At 41.8% G+C, this 22,600-nt stretch overlaps 1 protein-coding gene across 1 annotated transcript; it reads right to left on the bottom strand.

Moving 5' to 3' along the window:
- Nucleotides 1–1,777: 1,777 nt before the first annotated feature.
- LOC144520962 (histone-lysine N-methyltransferase KMT5B-like) lies at nucleotides 1,778–16,323 on the bottom strand. The gene is given in 11 exon segments (XM_078255101.1): nucleotides 1,778–7,183; nucleotides 7,185–7,783; nucleotides 8,972–9,171; nucleotides 9,855–9,991; nucleotides 10,879–10,898; nucleotides 11,067–11,233; nucleotides 12,242–12,351; nucleotides 12,430–12,595; nucleotides 13,290–13,437; nucleotides 13,525–13,770; nucleotides 16,165–16,323. Coding segments are annotated over 10 exon segments (2,616 nt in total). The 5' UTR covers nucleotides 13,682–13,770; nucleotides 16,165–16,323; the 3' UTR covers nucleotides 1,778–6,271.
- Nucleotides 16,324–22,600: the final 6,277 nt, after the last annotated feature.

Below are 22,600 nucleotides of genomic sequence, written 5' to 3'. Positions count from 1 at the left end.
AATGTCCCTCTTTTCGGCCGGATGTCCGTCCCCTTCCTCTTTCTCTGTATTGGCGTTCTAACCTCCGGTGGATTTCTGAGGACTATGGTGAACTGCTCCTCAGATCTCTGCAGGGTAAATCCAGACAGCTAGCTAGACTATCTGTCCAATCGGAGTTTTCTGTTGCACGACTAAAACAACTTTCAAACGTACATGTTCCACCAAAAAAAGTTCCTTCCCGAGGCTATTTTGCAGCGGCACCGCGGCTCAGTATGGAGCTTAGCACCGCCCAAGACGATTGTGATTGGTTTAAAGAAATGCCAATAACCCAGAGCACGTTTTTCTCCCATCCAGAGGCCTGTACTACGAAGCAAGATTTGGCGTTAACGAGGTAACTTGAGGTTCAACCCGGGGTTTTGTGTATCACGACTTGTTACCGGGTTAAATCACCGTGGTAACTTATGCTGAACACCTAACCTGGTCGGGAGCAGGTTATGTTGGAGATTAGAGATCAACTGATATAAAAGCCCCGTTAACATTCCCTGATGGGTATCTTTATGAAAGATATAGATTTTCAGCGGAGGGAATTACGTATCTTTGTCGGCTTCTTGAGCCGTGTGTTGCCAATGCCACACATCGGTTTGAATTATGTTTTCATATTTTTTTATTTGCTCTCACGATCGCTTCCCACTGCCAGGGTTGCAACTGAAATAAAAGGCAATGACAGTTTGTGTAAAGGACAAGTGTAATTATGGTCAGATCTAGTGTCTGACTGATGGGGAAGTGATATTGATAAGTGTTGTGATTTACGTATTTAAAGCGTTGGCTATTTGTTTTTGCCAGCTTTCCTTCCTGTTTTAAGAAGCAGCGACTGTATTGCTTTTTGCCTGTAAAACCGTGTCTGTGTTCTTCATATTTATGTAGAATTATAGTTTGCTCTTCTTTTGTAAAATATGCAGCTCTGGTAGATGTTTAGGATTGGTTGTGTGCAAACACCGCCTCTTTTATGTGAACACGCGCGTCGCTGGATTGGGAAACCCTGGGTTGTCTGAACTAGTTGTTAACCACCGTCGTGACACAGGTTATGCAGGACCGCGGGTGTTAGGTTAGGTGAAGCCGGGTAACGGAAATAAATTCAGGGCATGTTGATCTTGATTTGTAGTACAGGCCTCTGGAATGCTGTGTGGACTAGCCAGACCCTCCTCCGCAGCGCTGTTGAGGAAGGTCTGGCAAAGCGAGACTACTCAAAGCCTAACCAGGGACAAGGACTGCAAATTAGCCTACGACTAGAAGTCCCACATACATTGCATCGGTTGCACTTTAGATGTAACAATTCTTGTATGTATTGTCCCTGACAAATAAACTGATAAAATAAATAATAATCCACCGCTGAAAATAATCCCAACAGATGCTCCGTTTCCTCACGTTAGTTTGCTAAAAACTACGCTCAGCAGCTGTTTTAGGAAATCACTGATTTTGAAAACTAAAACTACATATTTGTGAGGTGTTTTTAGAGATTCACGTCTTTAGTAGGAACCAATGGGCTTGGAGCAGAGTGCCACAGACAGGAAGTCAGAACGCATCGATTGTTGGTTCTGTTGTTTTTCTAAAGAAGATATATAGAATAAAACTAACCATATCCGTGACAGACTCTAATGAAGAGAATATTTCAAAAACCAAACTTTGACGTCAGCATCTAGCCGACCTCAAAACAGGCTCAGGAAACAAGAGTCACAAAGAAACTTTATATAGTTTTCAAGTATTCAAAACTGTTAAATAAGTACAAGATGTGTTCACATGATTTACATATCGGACAATATATGCACTGTCCATTTTTAATTCTCTTTACGTTTCCCAACTACCCACGCAACACGCTAAAATGTCCGCAAACTATTCACATTTTGTTTTTCTTATCTTTTTTTTTTTTTTCCTTTTACTTTTTGAATCAATTGGAAATCTTGACAGCTGTCTATTGGACAAAAACCACACAGACACCTGGAACAGTTTACAGTGTAGGATGGAGACGTCCGACGGAGGGGGGGGGGGAAACAGACCGAGCCAGGTTCAGAACTATGATTAGCTGCTGGTGATATGAACAGTACATATTAACACAAGGAGAAGTGGGTTAACATTCAATCTCAGTTGATCCCTTGATCTATTGGACAGTTCATTGACTTCCACACAACAAAAATAAAAGAATATACAGAAGGACTGACTGTGGACTTGTGTTGAAGTGTTTCAGTATTTCCAGGGGGAAGCAGATGGCTTAGCATTGTCACTCCCAAAGGGTAACTTTTGGTTATTTCCAACCTTTTTATCAAATGTGCATCAATTTCCGTCCACCAAAAGTGCTGTTTTGTTGCCGCTGACAGGCTCAGATTATTTTTCTAAGTGTCTGACAACATTATGGAAGGAATTTCTACAGAGATAGGCCTTTTTTTAAAGAGTAAACTCCTTTGTTTAACCATGAACAGCTCAGAGATCGCTAGCGCCAAACCCACCAGACTCCATTTAAAAAAACATTACTTTTAGCGTGTATAGAACCAACATATTTTCACATGTAAATCGGTAAACTATGTGTTTATTTCAACCAAAACTAGAGTTGAGATTGTTGGAAAAGTGGAAAGACGACCCAAAACGGCTTTTCATAGTTTTATTTTGTGTCTGACGACTTTGAACGAAGTGTATTTTAAGATGATAAAATGTTTATCACAATGTTTAAAAAAAAAAAAAAAGGATATTAATCTTTAACAGGAAGGTCGACCTCCTTAGAAATAATTTCCATAATGTTGTCAGACACTTAGAATAATAATCTGAGCCCGTCGGTGGCAAAACAAGCACTTTTGTGGACGTAAATTGAAGGAGCGCAACTGCCCTATTAACTTACACTGTAGCTTGTTTCGCCTCTGCAGCAATCTCGCTTAATACTGGACCAATGTCAAAGATTGTTGTTCCCATCAGACACTTAGACATAAAAACATAGGAACATAGAGATCCAGGTTGAAAAAAAACAACGTTACCCTTTGATTGATTAGTTACAAATTTGGTCTAAATGTGTCTAAAAGATCTTCGTTAAGGCACCTAATGCTGTTGGATAGACGATTACATTTTTCTACATACAAAATAAAAGCATATGAGCTCCTGTAAATAAAATAAAAATTAAAGTTACAATCTCGAAGATTGGCGGCACCTATGGCGGAAAAAAAACGATAAAGGTGTGCGTTTTTGGATCTCACTTCCCAGGGATACAAACTCTGCTTGTTGTGATTCTTTCCGGGAACGTCGGGTATTGTGAACACCCAGTTCACAATACTGAAAAAAATAAGAGGGCCTTCATCAGTGGGCTCCATCATCATCATTGTGTTACCTCTTCCGATGATAGACAGTGAATTACCAGACATTTCATTTAAATGAAAATCTTCGAGATTATTACTTTAAAAAAAACACCATTTAATTAGGCTACAGACACAACTCATAAAATGTGTATTACCGATGTAAAAATGTGTATTTCTACAGAATTTTGGGCCTGTTGAAGTTAATGCTGCCATCTACCAATAAAGAGTTACACAGGACAGAAACTCAAACAAGATGGTAAGGAAATAAAAGTAGCACCATAGAGAAAAGAATACATGATTCTACGCTAGTTAAGGACATTTCAGAACATGTCATTTTCCCTCCACAAAACTCTAGTGTTGATGATTAACTTTCAAACATCTGATTAGGTAAATAAAAAGTGAGACTGGACTTAAAATAAATGTTCAGCTGAGGGACATGAGCCAGTCTTTCTGTACATTACTTTTCAGAATTACAGATCTAAAAAGCATATAGGTAGCCTTGATGTATGGATTTGGTTTTAAATGTTTGTGTGCCATGTTACCATTATATACAGTAGCTCCAAAGACAAACAACTGGTCCATTTATTCTTAACTGAACTCGGATTATAAAACCTTGTGTGCTTTTATTTCTTGGACCTCGGCAGCTTAATTTATTTACAGCGCTGTGGAGTCGAAAAACATTGTGCAACTCCGTGAGACCGTTCATGTCCTGAATGTGTGACAACTGCAGGCAAACTAAACACACGCCGACGTTCCTCAAACATGCATATTGTTTCTCTTCTTTCACGTGAGATTATTGTGTCCCGTGGTCTGCAGCACATACACGTTTGGTGCATGTTAAATACATAACATATATAAAACTGTCTGAATCAACAACTCTTTCTAACGGTGAATAACATGATAGCACGCATTTGCTTACAGGTTTAACATGATTGAACACTACAGACATTAACTTACACAGTAAATAATGTTGATGGTTAATAAATTACGGATATTCAAGTGGTTCTTTCTTTTTCCAGGGAAACTACCGGGGATAATGAGAACATGGCACCTGAATCCAAATTAACTGACTGATCATATAATGCCTCTGGACCAACCATGCCACACTGTGCGGTCAGCATGGTTCGCCGCACAAAAATTACGAACTATGAGACAGAAATCAAAAGTTCTATTAAAACCTGCCTATGAGACAGAGGAGATAGTCACCATACTGTACACTTTCTACAATATCCATGTCCATTATGAATATAACAAGTGCATTCACTCAAAAGGAGGGGTTGAACGTAAAACAAAAATCTCGTTTTTTTTCACTTAGGATCCAGTCCAATTATTCAGAAACTATAAGAGGGCGACTTGGCAAATTCCTGCAGTTTACATTCAGCATAGTATGCAGATTCAGGGGGCTTTCACACCTGCCTCATTTATTTTGGTTGAATCCCACTAGAGTTCGTTTTTCCCCCCCTTTGGGTTGGTTTGGGCAGGTGTGAATGCAGCAAGCGCACCAAAAGCGGACCAAACGAGCGTACCGAGACCTCCTTGAAGACGGGGGTCTCGGTTAGGGTTGGGTACCGAAACCGGTTCCACTATGAGAATCAGACCAGATTAGAACGCAAATTTCGGTTCCACTTCATGTGTCGACTGAAGTATTTTCCCCTCTGTCGCTCCAAAACGAACGGAAAAATATCACCCTCTCTCTGTAGTCTCCCGTTAGCTAGCTACCGTAAATGTAGGCTACTTTTGTAAATGCCATATTTTCCCTCTGGGCTCGCCAAAACGGACGTAAAAGCATATTAACCCTTCACCGCACGTGATCGCTAGTAAACATATTTTTCAAGTTTTTCAAGAAGCGGTTTAGGAATCGGAATTGTTTTAAAAGTACCGAATCGTAAAAATCCAAACGATACCCAACCCTAGTCTCGGTACCAGGGTTCAAAATTAACTTTTTTGTCCACAAGCCAAATGGCTAGTGAATGTTTAAATTCTACCAGCCACTCCCATAGATTGCCACTGTGGTTTTTTAGGCTGCTGAGTTAAGCAAATCTACCAGCCAATTGCATATTTTACCAGCATTTGACTGGTGGACGGTGCTAATTTTGAACCCTGCTCTGTACGCTTTCAACCCAACTCTGGAGCGGTTTGTTTGTGGGGAGAACGTGACCCGACCTCGAACCGCACCCCTATCATCAACAAGTCTGAGGTACATGGCTACCGTAGTCAGGTGAGCTTTGGTTTCTGCGATGCGGAAGGTGTGCTAGCAGCTTGTAATGTTCCTGTCACAGAAACTGACTGCGGTCAAGCTCGCCATCACTTGCATTTCCGTGGTCAAAACCAGCCGGCGCTGAAGTTGGAGACAGACGCCGGCACAGCAGAGCGAAGTCTCGGTGAACAGAAGTAGCAACGTCCCTCGCAAAACAATGTCGGAAAAATATTTAAATGAAATGAGCTGGTTTGACCGTGGAAAGAAACATGCACTATGCCAAAAAACAGGACCTTCTTCCTGTATTTACTTTCTTGCTCCCCCCCCCAGACACATCTGACCAACGTTCTTGCGTGCTTTGTAATGATGCATTTGGGTTCGCTTTGATTGTTCTCAGTGTGAAACTGAACCAAGGGGGAAAACTGCTCCAAGTTTACAAGCTCATCATCTGATTCGGACCAGAGCAAACAAACTACAGGTGTGAAAACGCCCTAAATGCCCAGGACTGGCTGAGCAAACTATAATATAATCATGAACTCCAATTAAATTAGGAACTTAACGATGAACAAAAGTGAATAACAGAGATTTGTTTTAGGTCAACAGCACCTTTTTAAAAACATTCATTCAGATTCTTTCATTTTTCAGCAATTTTTTTTGTTTTGTTTTTAAATTACTGTACTTCTTTTACATCAACACAACAGTTGATTAGCGAGTCATCTTTATTTACAGAGGGAAAGTTGGGAGTGATGAGCTCCACAGCTTATGCATTGAGCCTCAGAGACTGATCCTCTCTCCTCCTGGAGGAGATATCGATGTCTATGGAGTCTTTACCCACGATGAGTCGGAGGCGCTTTGCTGGAGGAAGCGGAATGAAATCGTCTTCGAACTCATTGTCGAAGTAGTCATCGTCGTCGTCGTCGTCATCATCGTCATCCTCCTCTTCCTCGTCGTCGCCGTCTTCGTCGTCCTCTTCAGACGACGGCTCCGCCAGGACCTTTTGGGTCCGATGTCCACCGTGCCGGGCCTCCAGACTCTGGCCCATGTCCCCGTTATAGGACATCTGGTCCGCCTTTGTCTGGGATATTCGCCGCGCGTCGTCCTCTCTCTTCAGCTGGATCTTCAGCTTGGTGGAGTTACTGTGGACCACGGGGGCGAAGCCGTTATTCAGTTTGGCGATGTATGAGCTGCCTTTGTCCTTGTCGTGGTCCTTGCTGAACTTGATGCTGATTTTGCTGGAAGAGGCTGAGTTGACCGTAGAGGCAGAAAGGTTGGAGGCGCCAACGGGGTCGTTGGCGTCATTGGTCTTGCTACTGCTGCTGTCCCTCCGCCGGCGGAGCGTCAGTTTGGGGATGCCCGTGCTGTTCTCCAGGATTAGCTGAGCGTCGTATCGCGTGATCTGACGCTTCTTCTTACTTTTGTCCTGTGACCGGCAGCCACTCTTACCCTTGTCCCTGCGGAGGGACTTGCTGCCGTTGGAAACCCCGTTATAGTCCCTGTGCCGGTCAGAGAAGCTCAGCAGCACGTTGCCACAGTCTGAGAAGTTGGCGGCGTGGCCAGCAGCCACCGGCATGAAGGGCTCGCCGTACGAGTCCTCGCATTTGATCGTCCGCTCGGTCCTGAGCCGTGCCAGCCGTTTTCGCCTGGTGCACGAGCCTCTTCTGGCATAGCCAGGGTTCCAAAGCCGGCTGCTCCAGCCCTACTCCGTGGCGGAGGTACTCCTCCATGTCAGCTGGCTCTGTTTTAATGACCACTCCACCAGGGACTGGGCTCAAGCCGTCCATAGCACTGGGCTCCAGCTTAACGCCAGCTGCCGTTTCCTGGGCTTTTACAAGGGTCCTTGTGGACCTGCGAGTTCTGTACGTCGAACACTGGCTGCCCTCGCTGCCTTGCACGTGCGGTAGATTGCCATTTTCCTTGGCAGCGTGACGGGTGAGGCAGCCCCGCTGGCCTAATGTCTGCTGCGCCAGCTCCTGTCCATCCTTCTCCTTCTTCACGGTGACACCTTTACAAAGCGACACCTTAGAGTCCCTGAGACCCAGCTGGCAAGTCTCTCCTTTGGCCAATGCCTTGGGTTCTGCACCCCTCCTGCGACTCCGCAACTGGACTTTACTTAGTGAAGGCTTGGATTGGGATTTTAGTCTCTTTGGTACCCTGTTATTGTTTACACGACCTTGTTTTGAACATGAGGTAGTAAGGGCTCTTGACAAAGTCTGTCGGGATTGAGTCCTGTTTTTATACTTCAGGCCAGATGACGATGTTCTTTTTCTGGCAGCTGGAGGGAAAAGATCAAATGTTGCACATTACGTATTTATAACATTTTCAGAAACCCACCTACACTGTTGGCCGAGTGATATTTACCAAATCAAATATTTTTTTGATTTAGTCCCTCAACAAAAACAATATATCTACACTGAGAATGATAGAGTAGTTAAATACGATTGCAAGAATCCCAAAAATAAAGACATCGATTGTTCATTACTTCAAGTATTGAACGATGATTCGTGAATCGGTTAAAAATGGATATAAAAGATTACAACTGGTTGAGATAAAAAAATAAAAAAAGTATCTTGATGCATTTTTTTTTTTTAAACGTCCGAGGGGCGTTATCTACTTTAGATTTCACTTGTTTGACTTCAGACGTCACGTCTTCTTAGTTTATTCATTTGAAGAGATTTCAATTTATTTAGTTATTTTGATGTGGGATTTCTTTGCAAATTACCATTTTTCATATAATTTGTTATTTAAGATAAAATACAATTTCAGTTGCACTTTTGATAAGAGGACACATCAGTTGTTTTTCAGTCATTTGTCTGCAGCTCATTCTCTTAAACAAATAGTGAGCAAACCGTATCGTGAACTAATCGTGAATCGCATCGTTACGTCCCTAACCAACAGTCTAAATAGTATTTATTTTGTGATTACATTTTCTCATTTGAGAAGCTGCGACTTAAATTTTCGGGCATTTTTGCTGATTAATCAGATCGTTTCAGATCTACTTTGAAATGTGTTCTTCACAAATCCTGAGAAAATCATATTGTAAACTTAAAATTTCGTACGAATCATGAGTTGAGTGCATCGTTGCATCCCTACTAAATATATAGAACATAATATAACTGTAGCCAGCCTACCTCAGCTATAATCCACTCTGTTTTATCGGGAAAATGCTGTTTAGAATTATAAGACCTCTGCATTTCAACGTAAATTCTTTATTTCAAGGAGCTGCTTATTCTGTTAACTGAGAAAACCGTACCGTGAACTTAAAATCGTGAATCGTATCGTAACAGCCCTAACAGCCAAGCTCTGATTATCAGTACATTTGTGTAACGCTACCTTTACCTGCACTGCCAGGTTGGATTTCTTCTCCGTCCCAGTTTTTGAGTTTGGGATCTGAAACCACGTCGTAAATATACCAACAGTGTTGGAATATTTATATATACGCTAATATTTACGGGACTCTTACATTGATGTGTTTTTGGCATTTCCTGAGAGTCAACGTCGGTGTGGGAGCCTACAGAGTGACTATCTGAGCTCCTGTTTCCTTCCCCCAGCTTCTTCAGCCTGTTGAGACGCTTGTCCGTCTCCCGCAACCCGTACTTGCTGTTGATCACCGGCACTTCCACTGGCAGGCCAGCTTTGGATTTGAAAGCACCAGTGCCGCGTCTGCACATCAACAAAATAAATCAATATATGATAAAACATCACTGAAAAGTTGAGTGAAGGAATTGCACCAATTTAGCTTTACTTGAATAACACTGTCTTAAGTTCATCTTTTCATGTATTGGCTCAACCAGGGCTGGTGTGGGACAGTCATTTTTGCACATTTGGCGACATCTACCTGTAGATTTTTGGGAAATACTACTCTCCCTCCACTCTCCCTCTCCTCATCCTCCTCACTGTGCCCACCACCACCATCTTTATCAGGCTTGGGTGCTGAAGAAGGTCCTGCAGCAAACAGATCAGGAAGTTTTGCATATTTGGCAGCATCTACTTGAAGGGCCTCAGGTCTTTTCTTGGTCTGCAATTTCTCCACGCTTCCCTTGCATTTTGTCGACATTTTTAGCACTTGTTGCAGATGCACTGTTAAGGCACTGATCACAAAAGCGGAGATGTTAAAAGCAGGGGCCGAGCGAGGAGGCGGCTTCTGGGCGGATCTACCATCTGCCTGATGGCCAACCCAGCCCGGGGCTCAACGCAACTCACTGATCACTTTTTGTTCTTTTTAGTTCTTACTAATTAACCGAACTTTGACCCTGTAGTCTAAATTAATTGCACATATATAAACTTATACTGCAGAGACAAGACCTTCAAGACATTCCGTAAAGTGCATTTGTTGTCACACCCACCGTTCACATGTATAGCATTCACAAAATTCATTGTTTTCCCCAAAAAACCCGTCTCCGTAGTAACACGAGATTTCCTCTCCTGGTTCAGTGTCCCTCAAAACCTTCACGCAGGCGGTGTCACGTCCTGTCGATACAAACTAAATAAAAAATACAAAACAAAAATGTGTTTATTCACAGAGGTTTCACATTTCACAGCAACTGATCCAATGATTTTTGTTTTTCTTAAAGTGCTCATATTATGCTCATTTTCAGGTTCATAATAGTATGTAGAGGTTGTACCAGAATAGGTTTACATGGTTTAATTTTCAAAAAACACCATATTTTTGTTGTACTGCACATTGCTGCAGCTCCTCTTTTCACCCTGTGTGTTGAGCTCTCTGTTTTAGCTACAGAGTGAGACCTCTCACTTCTGTTCCATCTTTGTTGGGAGTCGCACATGCTCAGTACCTAGGTAAGGACTACTAGCCAGTCAGAAGCAGAGTATGAGGGCGTGCCCTGACAGTAGCTAGGTAAGGACTACTAGCCAGTCAGAAGCAGAGTATGAGCGCGTGTCCTGACAGTACCTAGGTAAGGACTACTAGCCAGTCAGAAGCAGAGTATGAGGGCGTGCCCTGACAGTACCTAGGTAAGGACTACTAGCCAGTCAGAAGCAGAGTATGAGGGCGTGCCCTGACAGTAGCTAGGTAAGGACTACTAGCCAGTCAGAAGCAGAGTATGAGGGCGTGCCATGCTAGCAGCTAGGTGAGCATTATAACGTGTGTTCCAAAGTGACCACGTTTGTCTCTGAAGTAAAGGCTGGACTACAATAGAGCTGTTTGGAGCAGTTTGTGAACAGTGTTTTCTGTTGGAGATGGTAAGTCCCTTTGGGGTGGACTTTGGGCTTTTTCACTTTGTAAATCTATAATGTGCACAAAACATACAGACACACATTTTTATATATATAAAATAAAACAATGAAGGAGAGAGAAAAAGGAGACCATAAATAAATAAATAAATAAATAAATAAATAAATAAAGTAGCCTACCTTGCAGTTTGGTCGACAATCTGAAAAAAGAATCAAGACAATTAAATTAGTATCCTTATATAGAATATTGGACTAGCAGAGATAAGACGTTTTAATTTTTCACACGAAAACAAGTCCCCCGATTCATTCATTCCATGTTGTTACAGTACTAATGGCCCCCCCGAGCACTAGAGACTGACGACCATTACCGTGATTGATGAACGCAGCTGGTCCCAGCCAGAGCTGCGCGCAGTTCTTGCGGGTTGAATACATGACGCTGAAGTCATTCTCCCCGTGCCGGAGCAACATGTTTTCCTCACTCTCTGAAAGCTCAGCAATGCATCCCACCAGGTGTTCGATCTTGTCGTTTCTTTTCCTGCAAAACAAGGGCAAGACAGTTTGTTGAACACCGCGAAGTAGGCCGCATTACCTTGGTTCAAAGTGAATTTTACGCGTGGTCATATAGCTGCCGCGTATCCAGAACGGCCCGGGGTGTTGAAATGAAATCACTGCATCGATGCATCGCGACGCGGACCTGGACGATTCAGCGACAGACCATAATCGATTATTGCCTAATGATGTTACTTGTTGATTTTGCAGTTGCTGCTTTTTTTGTTTTTGCCTTTTGTGTGCTGTGTTCAGACTCCGCTACATTCAGGAACTGTCTTTTTGAAGAGCAGATCCAATAAAAAGAGGGGTTCATATATATCTGCCTGCTTGAATTTGTTGATGAAAACCACGTGTAGCAATATATAATAATATTGATAGGTGACGCATCGGGATATCGAATCGTGACACCATTATATACGTGCAGGCTAGGGCTGACAGTTAGCTAACAGTTTGTGTATTCACGCCGAGCCGTCGCGGTCGGGGGTCAAGGCCCGGTGCGCGCAGAAAACACGGCACTGGTGCACGTTATGCTGAACCAAATTTCACAAAGTTCTGACTGGAAACTTTTAGTCGTACGCTGTTAGCAACATGTACCGAGGATAGCACAACAAGCAGATTGACGCGAGTGCGAGTCGGCCACACTATGGCAACCGCAAATGAAAACGCTGGAGCAATAAGACCCGCCTTCGAGTTCCCGGTCAGCTACAACAGCAACGGAGAGAGTTGTGCATGTAAAGGATGCAAAAGGATCGCATCCGGCATGCTGACGCACAGTCAACAGCACCATCCAGATGTGTCAAACACCGGGACGAGGAAAAAGCAACCTATGTTTTCAGTTTGACAGCATAAGAGATGCTTTTCAGTGTTACGGCCCGTTGGGACCTGCCAAAGATAAAGTTAGAACAGTTAAATGCGTTTAGTGGGTGGGGGCTAATAGCGTGTTGACTTGTGGTGCTGTTTTAATCAGAAATAACAGATGGCAGCATGTCCTCACCATTCCTTTGTTGCCACAATTTTAGCTCCATTTTGCTCTGATGAATAGCGATTACATGGAAGAATCTCAAACCCGCTGTCTGTGGCAAACATCCGCAGATACACAAATACCTGTGCAAGACATAAAGTTAGTCATCTGATTGTTTGTGATGGTGGAATAAAGGGACGGTCTTTCAGAATATTTTTTACATGTTGCTTGAAGAGCTTTTCTTGAGCTTTCGTCTTGTGGAGAAAAAGATTTCGGGACCAGTCTCCGGTTGTCAAAGCTCTGAAAGCTTTCTCCAAGTTGTCGTGTTTCTTGAAGCGCTCGATGATCTCCTTCAGCTCCTCTTGTCTTCCCTTGATTGGTCGAAATCTGCGGGGACACATTAAAAAGGCACAAAACAAAAGGGGATACAAAAGTCAAAATCTGAAATGAAATACACCTTAAGGCAGAGCTGTGCAATTAATCGAATACTGATCGCAAATTCGATTTAGGCTCCTAACGATAAAAAAAAACAATGTAGTCGAGAAAAACTATTATTTTCCACATTACATTTAGCAAGTACGCTCTTTATTTTCTTGTTTTCCGAAAGGTGAATTCAAAAAGTTCAACGGGAAAAAACATTAAGGGAAATTTCACAGTTCAAGGTGTTTTATTTGTTTTACTGTTTGTTTTTTTTAAAAGATTATTTTTTGGGCATTTTTAGGCCTTTATTCGACAGGACCGCTGAAGACATGAAAGCGGAGAGAGAGGGGAGAGACGTGCAGCAAAGGGCCGCAGGTCGGAGTCGAACCCGCGGCCGCTGCATCGAGGAGTAAACCTCTATATATGGGCGCCTGCTCTACCAACTGATATCCAGGCGCCTTGTTTTACTGTTTAAGTTCAATAAATGCAACATCTCTCCAAAAGTCTATGCATAATCATGTTAAATAATCGTGATTTCAATGTTGACCAAAATAATTGTGATGAGCAGCCCTAACTCAATCTAAGAAGAAGATAACAATGCTTTTCTATGACTACGATGAGGCTGCACGACCACCGACTCCACTGTGATAACTCTGCTGACCTAGTGTTCATTTTGTGAGTTTGAAAGCCCAGGTATGGATCCAGGATGAGGCTCGTTGTCAGGTCGTCATTCTCACACAACTCCTTGGCAGTCATTCCTGAGGAAGGCACATAGCGCCTCTCTGCCTCCAGACTGGCTGCACTAAACCCTGTAAACACCGAACACAGACTGGCGTTAGTGGACGGGACTGGTGTAGAATCTGTTACATTTGTTAACGTAAACGTGTTAAACTCACTGCGGCTACATCGTCGGCTCCTGTTTTTGCTGTGGCGCAGGGAAGCCCGCTGCGAGTGCTGAGAGCGAGTCTGGCTCACATGTTGCTCGCTGGTCAACTTGTTTCCGTGTCGTCTGCCATTTAATACCATGTTCTTGGATTCGCCCAGCCACTTCATGCCCACAAGCCCCCTGGTCCAGTTGCATTTAGTCTCCGAGATGAAGAAACACTCTTGAGTGGGGAAGACTGGGGTCTAGAGTTTGAAACCTGGAGGTAGAGCAGAAACAACAAACATTACTAGATGCCAAAACCTCCAATTACTTTACACAGACTGAAGAAATACAAAACAAAATGGAAAGGAAATGGGCAGCTGGATGTGTTGCCAGCTTTACTTAATTTATAATTTATACTTTTATTTTAAAAAAAAAAGTGAATTACACACACGCTCAGTACCTATACATGCACTAATGGAGAGATGTCAGAGTGAGAAGGAAGGGCGCTGACCAGTTGGGGGTTCGGTGCCTTGCTCACCTCTCCAGCTACCAGTCCACCACCACACTTTGGTCTGTATGGGGACTTGAACCAGCACCCCTCCGGTTCCCAACCCAACTCCCTACTGACTGAACTACTGCCACCCCTACTTAAAATTAAGATTAAAATACCCAACAGTATATCAAGTCATTAAAATGATCTCCATATTTACCAGCTCCAAGATGAATTATTTTTTTTTTCCAATGTCATATATATATATATATATATATATATATATATATATATATATATATATATATATATATATATATATATATATATGAGAGAGACATTGAATAATGAGTACTTTAACTTTTGGTACATTGAGAGTAAAAATACTCAGGTCAAATCTGACCTGTTTACAAAGTTTTCTATTTTAGAAGCATGGCTTTCTTTCAACCAAAGTGCCCCAAAATAACTTGAATTTGGGATGTTTTTATTCAATTTTATAGCAAAAAAAAAACAGCATCCTGACAAAACTTTGACATGAACCAGTCTGTGATTCACTCATCGTCTGATCTTAACTATCAGTCAAATAGTTCATAATTTCTGCTTTTTCTAACTCAAAAATTAGGTATAATGTCATTTAAATTAGGTGTATTGACCATGAATAAAAATGCGTCGGAAAAAGCAAATGAACAATGAAAAAGACAACACAAGGGTTAAGTAAAAGTACATATATACAAAATATTAGCATCAAAATACAGTGTGGTATTTTGACTTCTTCCACACAGGAAAGCAGTCAAGGTAACAAGGTTAAAATTAGCCTGCAGCGCCGCTCAGTGTTAACCCCAAATAATGCAACGCTGTACTGTCAGGTGCAACAGTAACGTCTCAGCTGCCATCAGAGACGCATCAAGTATCGCTTTGTTAATGTATGGATCAGATACAAATCACATAAACACGACCACGTTTAGAATCACGTAAACGCATCATACATTATGTATACTTATGTCAAAAGGGTAATGCGGTTTCCTAATGCGCAGCTGCGTCGCGAGGAGCGTCATCTCATTAGTAATCGATGCATAAAAAGCTTCGCATTTTAGCTCGGAAGCTAACGTTAGCCACAATAAAACCACAACACGCCACGGGGATCAGGAGAGGCAGTGGGAACCCGGAAGCTGAGGCCGAGATTGTATCAGAGTTATCAATATATAGCTTGCATTGTTTGCCAACTGTCGTCTCTCCAACGACGCTGAAGTTAACTTAAAGGAGACATAACTAACACAGCTGAGCGACTGATCCTCCGTTTTTTGCACCGACTACTGTTGTGAAAGAGTGTTAAACATTTAGCTTAAGCAATAAAGCTGTCTTTTTTTTCCACATCAAGACCACATTGTTCCAGGTCTAGCTAGATCAAAAACCACTCTACCTGGCTACGAGCTAGCAGCTAGGTAGAGCTAGCCTTGTCTCCACCCACAGACACTCCGTTAGCATGGAGCTACAGACCCTCCGTTAGCATGGCGCTAGCCACCAACAGGCGACGCCGGGGAGATAGATGCTCGGCCGCGGTGGTGGTGGTTAGCTTGCAATAATTGCCGGTTTTAAGCCCTTAAAACATCAGCAGTTGACCCATACTACAACACAAGTAACGTTACACGGGTGGTGATAGTTAAGGTTAACGATATAACACCACAATGCATTCACTCTACATCTCAATCGGCTTAGAAACATCCCATTAAGCATGCTAACATCCAACTAACGTTAATAAAACCCAAAAAGACCAACGTTAACCAAACGCCTGGTTTAAAAGAATACACATTAAATAATCCAACATCAACGTTACTTCTTAGTTTGTGTTAGCTAGCATCAAACTTAACTTCAGTAACGTAGAGGCTAACTTAGCTTCCCTCAGCTAGCAGTCAACAACACAGTCGATAATAACACAACACAGTTACATTTTATCCCACTAATGATGTAATGTGCATCAGATATTCGACGACAATAGCCGATAGTTTGATGCCCAGTAACGTTACGGTACCTGCAACCCACTGGACCACAGCAGGCAGCTGGCTAACACACACACTGCCTTAGCTTGGCTTGTTTGATGTGGAAGCCATTAGCTAGTTAGCTTAACATGCTAAATCTACCATTTGTAAGCGAATTAAAAGTTAGTTTGTGTGCCGATACCCTTGTAGACACGATCAACGGGGGTCATCAGAGGAAGCAGAATCACCAGATGCTCGGTGCAGGCATTATTTATCATGATAGAGAGCAGTTAAAGAGCTGAAAGCATTTTTCACGCGTTGGTTAAATGTCTCGAGTCGACAGCGGAAGCAGAACAAACACAGAATACTCACAAAGCTGATTTTGTAAAAACAATCACGAAATAAAAGTCCTTTAAACTAATCAAAAATTGGCACACGGCACCCTAAACGAAAATATCACAGGAAACACTTTTTAAGAAATTAACATTAAAATTCAAGATGGCGGAGAGATGGAGAGAAAGGGTAGATGCTAGATCGCACCCGATACACGTGTCGACGTCAACGCGAGCATTCTGCGCAGGCGTCCGTGAGCAATCCCAATAAAGCTTCTAAACCAAATGCTACACAATCGAACATGTTCCAACAGTAATGTGATCCGAAATTGGGGAGAAATTATTAACAACACCGGAAACCAAGAGTGTATGTAACATATAAACACTGCAGGAACGTCAGTTGAATGGTGTTGACGCCTGCGCAGTATGCCCGGGTTGACGTCCACACGTGCATCGGGTGCAATCTAGCATCTACTGAGAGAAAGGCGCAGCACAGCCATCGCAGATGAAAATAGGTCCAACAAATACGCAACCGTTGTCGACCGTCAGGACCGAAATGAGAAACAGTACTTGATGATGCTGTCTGAAACTTTAAGAGTGAACGTTGTTGTCGAGTTTTCACAGCTTTCTATAAATAAAAGATGTCGAAAATCGTTATCTTAGTCTGTGCCAGTAGTTGTCGGATGTACACAAAAGTAGTGCTGCATAAACAAACCTCTTTACGCTTCTTAAAGAATCCAACGGTGGTGGGCAAACAACAGTGAGGTTCTGCCTGCCCCGTTCCATGCAGAACCCGGCAGAACCTCCACAGAACAAGCTAGAACAAGTGAACTTCGAACCACATCACCTTAAGACTTCTTCCCTTCACTGCACTAGGCCTTATTATTTAGATGTCCCTCCTCTTCACTCATCTCTTGGTGTATGGTGTAAATAGGCTGTTCCTCCGTTCTTCCTCTACAGGCTACAGAACCAGGCGATCTTCCAGCCGGATGGACATTGTTAATTGTTCCACATCATTGATTTATCCTTTGGCATTCACTTAATGAGTTTACTTGTTTGTTTATTTTATAAGTGAAGACCCACACCATTTTTTTTACTACTGTCAAATAGTCAAGTAAAGCACAAGTAGCCTACAGTAGCGTAGTGTTTAAAAAGGAAATACAAAAACAAGGAAATAAAAATACATCTTGGAGCATCATATTTGTAGAATGTCCTGCAATTGGGAATCTTTTGATTGTTTTCGTATGTAGACTAACATTTAATGTATGTTTTAAACGTGTTGAGTAATGTTGACTGTAATGTTTAACGTATGTTTTAAATGTGTTGACTGTAATGTTTAATGTAGTCTATGTTTCTAACCCTTGTGTTGTCTTAACTGACGACCATGCAACTTTTAGTTTTTCTGGGTCAATTATTATTATTTTTTAATTCAACATTTTGGTCACCTTTTTCAACGTTTGTCAGTTTTTTCCAAGTTTTTTGTGGTTTTTCCCGACATTTTTGAAGCTTTTACGACATTTTTGTCACTTTTTGCGGTGTTTTTGTCAAGCTTTTTCTGCACTTTATTTGACGTTTTCTTTGTTTTTTTCCCCACGCTTTTGAAGCTTTTTCTGACATTTTTGTCACTTTTTTCAAGTCTTTTATAATTTTTTTTCCAAATGGTATAAATTTTAATAAAACACCCAAATTCAATGAAAGTACGGAACTGATCATTTATTTTATTTGTTTGGTTGACAGAAACCCAAATTTCTGGTATAGAAACTTTTTGAAAATGGGTCAAATTTGACCCGAGGACAACAGGAGGGTGTAATGTGGACCCGCCAACAGTTTTGTTGTCATTACTTATAATTCCTCATGGGGGCGACAGAAACTACACACTATAACTTTAAAAATAAGAATAAAGCTAATCACTTTATTTTCGAATTTGGAGCAACCTTTACATTTTTCTTTCTTCCTTTCTTTCTTTTTTTAATCGTGATTAATATTGAAATTGAATCATACTTGAGGTCATCAAGGTAATCAATTCTAATAATGCTGCAACTGTTTGTGTTTTGTTCAGTTTGCATGATGTTCCCCTGATAGAAACCATAACTCCAGTCCTGCACTGTGTTTTCTGTAAGTTTAGCATTTTATAGGTGACAATAAAGACTTAATAGTCTGCAACGTATCGGTACAAGACCATCACCAAAAACAGTCACCTCCTACCAGGGCTGTAGTCAAGTCCACATTTGTCGAGTCCAAGACCAGGACTAGTCAAGACCGAGTCCAAAAAAGTTTGAGTCCAAGTCAAGAGCTTCCTCTACAGCGCTGCGGAGGAGGGTCTGGCGAGTCCACACAGCATTCTGGGATGGGAGAAAAACGTGCTCTGGTTTATTGGCATTTCTTTAAACCAATCACAATTGTGTTGGGCGGCACTAAGCTCCGGACGGAGCCACGGTGCCTCTGCAAAATAGCCTCGGGAAGGAACTTGTTTTGGTGGAACGTGTGTACGTTCAAGTTTTAGTCGTGCAATAGAAAACTCTGATTGGACAGATAGTCTAGCTAGCTGTCTGGATTTACCCTGCAGAGATCTGAGGAGCAGTTAACCATAGTCCTCAGAAATCCACCGGAGTTTAGAACAACAACACAAGAGAAGAGGAAGGAAATGGACATCCGGCCGAAAAGAGGGACATGCGGCAGATTTTCCAGCGGCATCTGAACAATCCCAGAAGTGGAACGTCGTTGATATAGACTATAGCTATAGGAGCCTAAAGGGACATGGGTGATTTTTTTCTTCTCATGAGCATGCAAAAGTATCTCATGCACACGAGAATCCAATCTGAGTAGCAGTCTAAATGGCTGCCGAGGAGCTATTCATCTCCCGGAAAACGCAACGAAATGTACCTGATAGTGATAGAACTGTTAACCGATGTCATGCCGTGAATGTGAATTATCAACTTTAGCCACATAACCAGGGCTCAAAATTAACGTTTCTGTCCACCAGCCCAATTGGTGAATGTTCAAATTTAACCAGTCAAAAATAAAGAAGGTAAATGGTGCTAACTTTGGACCCTGCACATAATGTTGGCAGTTCTTCGTTAGCATGATTTTGCTAGCCTTAGATTTGGTTTCACACGCTCACGAGAAAAGAAAATCCCCAGACATGAGGAATATATTCATAGTCTTTTAAAGATTATTTTGTGGCCTTTATTTGAAGACAGAAAAGGGGAGAAAGGGGGGGGGGGCAACATGCAGCAAAGGGCCGCAGGTCGGATTCGAACCCGTAGCCGCTGCAAGGATCAGCCTACATGGGGCGTACACTACCCTCGGGTGAGCTAGAGGTCGCCTCACATGGGGACTATATTGAATATATTCATATTTAAAAAATGTTGTCTCCTCGACTTTAAACATTGACAGAAAAACACTAATCATAGCTCGTACAGTTGATCGTTTTTTGGGACATCTTTGGGAATTAGCTTGCAGCATCTGCAGCGACCTGCGTCCACATCAGGTGAAGGATCGTTCCAACATCACAGATAACTGCTGAGGAAACTTCTGGAGCCTGGAGCAGTGCCCAGGAAACTGCTACAGAAGCTTGAATTTGGTGGGTGTAGACATTTGCCTTTCTCTACAGAGAGCTTTACAACGTGTGGGCGCATCACCTCCTGCATGTGTGAGGAAGCAGCTTCCATGGAAACCACCTAAATACACCCCCCCCAACCCCCCTCTCAACAAACCCTGACCTTTGTTAGTGATGAAGGTGTGAGCTGAGCTGGAAGTCTGCCCAGTCAGGGTTTTAATATTCCTCTGTGTTTGAGTGTTAGTTTGTCAGAGATTTGTTTGGGTTTAATAGATGTGACTGTTCTTCTCCGTATACTTTAGAGTCCAAAATACACAAGAAACACAGTAATCACTGGGCTCACATAGGTTAAATATATATATATATATATATATATATATATATATATATATATATATATATATGTATATATATATATATATGTATATATATATATATATATATATATATATATATATATATATATATATATATATATATATATTAAGAATGCAGTGAATACACCCATGCCAAAGTTGACTAAAAACAGGAATAAAAAATCATCTTTTGGAAATTGAAAAATCTTTGTGAATGAATAATGTATAATGTAAATAAATAAATGTTCTTCCTTCAAATACAGGGGGCATAAGTAAGTACAGAACTATGTTAAATTCCCATAGAGGCAGGCAGATGTTTATTTTTAAAGGCCAGTTATTTCATGGATCCAGGATACTATGCATCACATCCCCTTCACCATACCTAGAGATTGGCATGGTTTTATTTCAGTTAGCCTAATAGCTGGTTTGATTTGCATTGAGAGATGATCTTATGGAAAGTACCCCATGCCAGTCTCTAGGTATGGTGAAGGGGATGTGATGATGTGGGGGGGGGCTATTTTAATTCCAAAGGCCAAGGGAACTTTATCAGGATGCATAGTATCCTGGATCCATGAAATAACTGGCCTTTAAAAATAAAAGTCTGCCTGCCTCTATGGGAATCTAACATAGGGGTGTACTGACTTATGCCCCCTGTATTTGAAGGAAGAAAATTTATTTATTTACGATACATTATTCATTCACAAAGAAAAGTGGTGTCCTTAAAGGTTGGATTTTTCCTAATTCTTTTAATTAAGGCATTAAGATCAATTTCCAAAAGATGATTTTTAATTCCTCTTTTTAGTCAACTTTAGCATGGGTGTATTCACTTATACTGAGCACTGTATGTATATATATATATGGTATATAAATATAAAATATATATATATAGCAAAATGATCAAATATATAAATGAGTTGAGTTATTGGTTGCATTTGAAGCAGGAAGTTTTACATCCAATCACAGTAATGATGTTAACATAAATCAGATAACGCACAGGCAGTTTAGTGATATCCCTGCTGCTGTGGTCTTTACCGGTCTTGAAATAAAATCCTGAGTCCTCTTTATCCGAGACTGAGACAAAAATGCTGTTGCTTACGAGACGAGACAGAGACTTTCAAAAAGTGGTCTCATTCAATTACTTAATGTCCTATGGTCCTCTGATAAGGTCCAGGAATTTTGGAAGGTGATACATGATGACCTATATTAGATTGCAGGGACCCCGGTTCCATTCGGCCAAAGATTATTTGTTCAGGGAGATAGGTCAATCCTTAGCGGGATGGATAAGCAGGTATACGCAGTATACCCATTAAGAAAGCTCCAGGATTTCCATATACCCACTTAAAAATGCGCAATGACATATTATATTTTTGATATATTTTGAATTGTCGTCTGTTTTTCTTCACATAGGCTAAATAAAGGTATTTCCACTGTAAATTGGTGCATAAAAGTGTATCAGAATGCAGGAAATGAAGTCTTTGACGCTTAAAATTTCCCTGTGGGAGGACACCCAGACGCCCCACTTTGATATGTCCACGCTGGTCCATATATTTATATAGTACAGTATACCCACTAAAATACATTAGACTACACCACTGAGCACATAAGAACCTGGGTCAAATACCTGATCTTTCTTAAGCTTTGTGCTGGGGAGAGACGTGCATGATGGGCTTATGGTGTTGTCATTTATACATTATGTTTATTTGATACATGGTTTATTGTCTATTTTGATACTATTCTGTTGAATGGTCTGGAATATTGTAGTTATAATTCAATTAAATTTTATTTATAGTATTAAATCATAACAATAGTTATCTCAAGACACTTTACAGCTAGAGTAGGTCTAGACCACACTCTATAATTTATAAGGACCCAACAATTCTAGTAATTCCCCCAAGAGCAAGCATTTAGTGTGACAGTGGCGAGGAATAACTCCCTTTTAGGAAGAAACCTCAGACAGACCCAGGCTCTTGGTAGGCGGTGACTGACGGTGCCGGTTGGTGGCAATAATAGTCACAATAAAGATAATAGAACTATGACTAGAAATAGTAGTTGTAGTAGTTCATGGCATAGCAGGGCACTGCAGGACGTAGCAGGACGTAGCCGGACGTAACAGGACGTAGCAGGACGTAGCCGGACGTAGCAGGACGTAGCCAGATGTAGCAGGGCGTAGCAGGACGTAGCAGGACATAACAGGACATAGCAGGACGTAGCAGGACGTAACAGGACGTAGCCAGATGTAGCAGGGCGTAGCAGGACGTAGCAGGACGTAACAGGACGTAGCCGGATGTAGCAGGACGTAGCCCGATGTAGCAGGACGTAGCAGGGCATAGCCGGATGTAGCAGGGCGTAGCAGGATGTAGCAGGACGTAGCCGGACGTAGCAGGACGTAAC

Source organism: Sander vitreus, chromosome 1, assembly GCF_031162955.1.
Source record: "Sander vitreus isolate 19-12246 chromosome 1, sanVit1, whole genome shotgun sequence".
Classification (NCBI taxonomy): Eukaryota; Metazoa; Chordata; class Actinopteri; order Perciformes; family Percidae; genus Sander; species Sander vitreus.
The sequence above is the reverse complement of the archived record's forward strand: the minus strand, read 5'-3'. Positions and strand labels throughout refer to the sequence as shown.